Here is a 5,263-nt window from a genome sequence, read left to right on the forward strand (position 1 = left end):
AAAAGTGTCCTGAGATAACTTGAGATAACCGTTATGATTTGGCGCTATACAAATAAAACTGAATTGAATAAACAACAACATTATCAATGTGGTGTGGTAGAGTTAATTGTATTAGATCATACAGGTGAAGCTCCAAGCTGGTAACTATACATCTATTCCACTGTCTGCACATACCTGGCATTATCCACCACCTTCCTGCCCCAACGGTAAGCCCAGCTGGCCAGGGCTGCCCAGGACTTTGCCAGCTCTGGAGCCAGGCTGGTGGAGAGCTGGTAAAGTTGGCCCAATACGAAGTCTGGCTCCCCAACACCAACACTCACTGCACAGGGAACACCACCAAGATTAAAATTTAAATAGAATGTAAAAAGTACTGTTAAAATACAGCAGCGTAGGCCGACCCTATTCAGGTACGGACAGTTTACCTAGGAGACAGCTTTATTCCTAATAAGATGATTATTTATTGTTTTTGACTGATGTTGAATCCTGAACAAAACCAGTTCAAGAATGAGAGCTAATTTGGTGGAAAAGGAGTCCTCCCAGTCCACACTTCTTTTCCAAATAGTTTACATCTGGAGCCACGATTGCATTGTGTCATTTTACCTACAATCACATTTCAACTCGTAACTAATCATGGATGTATGTGCGTGCTATGTGCATGAATGTGACTACGTAACAGGCCAATATTGAAACAAAATATTACAGGAAAAAAAGAAAAAAAACTTTGAAACGGGATCTATTATGCTAATTTCAGCTCTATATTCTCATTCACTAGAGTAGCTTTGCATGATTCACTCGTTAAAAACATCTTTATCTTATACTGGTCCTTCATGCAGCCCTTCAGTTCATCCTCTGTCTGCAACAGCCAGCTCTTTAAGCAGTCTGAATTCTGAGCTTTTTGCTCACAGGGATTACTTTTACATATGTTTACCAAATTTTTTGACACTTTAATATCAATATCTAACTTTGTAACATTATATGACAGAAAATAAGGAAAAGCAAATATCAGTCCTTTAAATAACATTTCAGTGAACTCATAGTACTGTCATTCAAATTTTTTTAGTATTATTTTGACAGTGTTGTTTCATCAGTTTGAATAATTATTTATTTTTTAAAATCAGATATTCCGCTTTGTACCACTAGAGGCAGCTTGCGTACCACCAGTGAGACCATAGTTTGAGAACCAGTGGTCTAGAGGTACGAAGACTTTAACATGTGTCAGGTATGAATACTTTTCTATCTTATAATCTAGGTGAGCTTGTATTGTAAATGTTACCTGAGGTCTCAGCGACGATGTGAGGAATGCCCTGTTCTTCGAGGGGAAACTCCAGCAGAGCAGAGATATTCCTGCTCAGAGGTGACATGCTGCTCACAGCACTGGATGAGTTTACTGCTCCTGACTTCTTTACAACCTAGACCAAAACATCACCAGTCCTTATAGGTTATTTCCCCCCCTTAATAATACCACCACTTGGTGTAAATGAGGACTACACTATGATAAGGAAAACAATTCTTGTGTTTGACAGCTAAATAGCACTGTGTAAAGAAAGTAAACAAATCACTGCTGTGCATTTTTTTACTTTTACGAAAAATGATCAGAGAATATTCCCAATAAACATCTCAGTAACATCACATACATTTCACAGCAGTGAAATTGAGAGCACATTAAAGGTAGAGCTGTATTGAAAGGTGAGCATGCCTGTTTAAGCTGAGGTGTCATGTCCTTCCAGTCAGCCAGCAACCATTTGCAGAGTGTCAGCAATGAACGGCAGGCAGCTCCTTCATTCTTCCCCACATGGCAGTAGGACAGAGCAGCCCTGCTCAGCATCTCCATGGCTGTCATGGACTGGCCTTTAGACAGAGACACTGCTTAGAGGAAACTGAGGATCGTGTTCTGAGCAATACATTTAAAACACAATTGAGAAATGTGCGTGTGCTAAAGCATGCAGGCTCATTCACTGTGAGATGTATTTGAATGTTAAAGTCACTCTGGACAGATATAATGGAAATTCCAAGCTTGGTCCTTGCCAAAAATCACCCTTATATTGCAGCAGCAATATTTCAATGTCTCCTGTTCCTCACCTGCAGTTCTCAGGACTTTGGCTTTTTCTATCTGCAGCTCTGGTCCCCATTTCTCGCCCAGAGTTCCCTCCAGGGTAAGTTGCCTGAAGGCCTTGCTTAGCTCATCCTGGTGCTCCTCCTCTTGTGTCCCATCACTGCACTGGCTGAGCAGGCGGGACGCCAAGGCAATGTTGCCTTTTTTCCGAGCAAATTTGACAGCAGTCAGACACAGCTCCATTAGGTGGCCATCTATGGAGGAAGAGTAACCTGGACAACAATGGAATCAGGTTTATTGCCAGGTAGGTTTTTACACATACAAGGAATTGGTGCATTGGTGCATAAAATATACAAATCAACACAAAAATCAAACCCATAGAATAGTAACTTTTAAAATATAAATAAATAAAGATAAGAAAGATAGGAAAGATAAGAAAACTGTACAGAAAACAGGAGTGCATTAATGTAATGCCATGCCTGTATATACAGGGTGGTTTAAGAAGTCAGAGTCAGTGCCAGTGGGGGGTCGGGGCCTTGTTAATGAGGCCCAGATGCAGATGGAAAGAAACTTTTTGTTGCGTGAGGTTTTGGTCCTCATAGAACTACCTTTTGATCTTGTGGAGGAGTTGTCATCCTGGAACATGGTGTATGCTGAGGGCCTGAAGGAAAGGCTGGACATCCTGCTGTTTACAAGAAGCTTAGAGCTCGCTGGACAGGGAATCACAAAGTTCCTGCCAAAGAATAGAAACAACAAGCTTGTTTTCTATGGTCAGAACAATAGTTAGTATTTACTTTTGTTGATTTTTTTGGTGCCGTTTCTTTAGGTTAACACTGGCCTCTGAACAGGCCAACCAGGGCTTAAAGAAAGTAAAATACGGCGTTCATTTTCCAGCAGCCTTCAATTCAATTCAATTTATTTTGTAATAGCAAGAATTCATAACCCCAAGAAGTTATCTCAGGACACTTTTCAAATAGAGCAGGTCTAGAGACCGAAACTCCTTAATAGCAATTATTTACAGAACCCAACAGTACCACCCATGAGCAAAGACAGACAGACGCACAGCACAACAGTAGCAACAACTACACTAATAGTAATGAACTGATGATGATGAACATGAAGAATGACGACAGACAAACGATGGGGGAAAACAAATGAGCAGTGACAAAATAGTAAGTAATAGTAACCTGTAAGTAATATGAATATTAATACTGTTGGGATCCGGCAAGGGTACCTTTAAATTATGAACTTGTTCATTTGAAAGTGTTTAACCTGAAACAGAAAGGAAAATGTTGAATCTGACCATGTTGCTCAGAAACAAAAGAATCTCTGAAGGCGCTGTTTGTAAGTCATAAACCTTTCTAAAGTAGTGGTTGGACAAAAGGAGAACACCCGCCCCGCCAGATAGCAAACCGCCCTCAATGTGTGTGTGTGTGTGTGTGTGTGTGTGTGTGTGTGTGTGTGTGTGTGTGTGTGTGTGTGTGTGTGTGTGTGTGTTCAAGAAATTCTCTCTCCATCTAAACCTTGCCGCTCCTGCCTGCCACAACACCCACCCTGGTGATAAGTTCTGGACCTGCCGGTGCGGCGCCTGACCCCCACCGATGACGCACGACCAAGGATTATAGCACGGCACAAAAGTCTGCTTTTTCCCCACCCATCGCGGCAGCAGAGACAGTTTGGATTTCAGAACAATTAATTCCTGAATCAGCCTGGCTCCACCAGGAACCGCCAGCTGACCACCGCAGCCTCACCCGGGCAACATCTTTTTCTTCCCCATCTTCCCTTTGGAACCGTTTGGTAAACGTACTGGGCCCTAGACAGACAACTTAACCAGAGGTTAACGGCTTAAAACAAGGAACTGTTTAATTATTGTTAATGTTGCTGATGGGTTTTATTCAGGTTAACTGTGGTATTTGATGTGAATTTGATTAACTGAGGTTACTGTAGTCTTTGAAACCAGTGCTAAGGTGATGTTAGTTTAATGGCCAATTCACAAACCCCAGACATCGTCCTTTTGCATACACCTTACTCCTTTTTTACGGGCACCGTTAATGTTAAAATCACACACACACACATATTTGGTCCTAAGTACGACACATGGAGAGGGAATTCAGCCTGCCGCCTCATCTATTGCTCTGTGTCTCCTCAGGAACACAGGACATAAGCCTTTTATGAACCCCGCCAATGAAACACACCACACACACACCACCACACACACCCCACACACACACCCTTTAGTTCTTTTAAAGTTAGATTGTATATTGTGTGATTTTTCTCTGTTTTGCTTTTATTATATCTGGCTATTAAATGGTTTTGTGTTTACCATATGGCTGGCGCTATTTTACTATTTCGTACCAAGAGTGAGTGATACCAACCTCTTCCTAAAAATGTAAACTCCCCAAAGCTCCCCGCTCACTATTTATTAATGATTTTGGTGGTTAATTATTAAATTTAATTATTAAGTGCTGACTTCCTGAATTGATAAGTTTAGGTGTAAATTTATGAGAACTGATTAATAGATTATTGGTTATCGCTTCCCCCTTAATTTAAGGGTGGTCCCCGAGGAACTTTATTAAATTAAAGTCATTTTTCTATTATGCTTTTGATAATTAATAAATTTTGATAACCATTAATTGATTAAATTATTACCAGTTAAGACCCAACCTCCTACAACCGCTACGTCGTAGAAGCCGCGACCAAAAAGCCTGGTTCAACCACAGGGAGGAGCTTGGTAACCTGAAGGCTCTGGCTCCTGTTTCTACTTTTAGAGACCTAGAACCACAAGTAACCCTGCAATCAGAGAACGTAGTGTTTCTAGAGGGGGTAATAGGGTAGCTATGAGCTTTTAAAGATATGAAGGGGTCCTGGACCAATGAGAGGCTTTGAAGGTGAGGAAGGGAGGAATTTTAAATTCCCCCTATTCAGAATTGAAAACCCCAGGGAGCCCAAGTGCATAGAAAGCTAATCAAGAGAAGATTGATGCTCCTTTTCTAGTTCCTGTCAGTAACCTCGTGCTGGCAGCGTTCTGAATTAATTGGAGGCGTTTTTAAATGGAAGCTTGATTAGGGCAAAACCTGATAATAAAGAGTTTCAGTAATCCAGGCCTAAAAGTAAGCAAATGCATGGTTAGTTTTTCTGCATCTGTTCTGTGATAGGATGTGTCTAATTTTTGTAAATATTACGTAAATGAAAGAAAGGGCAGTCAGGAAG

The 5,263-nt window shown here is 41.1% G+C and overlaps 1 protein-coding gene across 1 annotated transcript in view; it reads left to right on the plus strand.

The window, feature by feature from the left end:
• LOC118323022 (serine/threonine-protein kinase SMG1-like) overlaps positions 1-5,263 on the plus strand; it is a 43,921-nt gene that overhangs the window by 23,910 nt on the left and 14,748 nt on the right. Inside the window, exons 21-22 of the mRNA XM_035654934.1 lie at positions 2,086-2,153; positions 2,545-2,823. Of these exons, the coding sequence (XP_035510827.1) occupies positions 2,086-2,153; positions 2,545-2,823 (347 nt within the window). The remainder of the gene's footprint in view (positions 1-2,085; positions 2,154-2,544; positions 2,824-5,263) is intronic.

Source organism: Morone saxatilis, unplaced genomic scaffold (genome assembly GCF_004916995.1).
Source record: "Morone saxatilis isolate NCDOM2014 unplaced genomic scaffold, NCSU_SB_2.0 Contig14, whole genome shotgun sequence".
Classification (NCBI taxonomy): Eukaryota; Metazoa; Chordata; class Actinopteri; family Moronidae; genus Morone; species Morone saxatilis.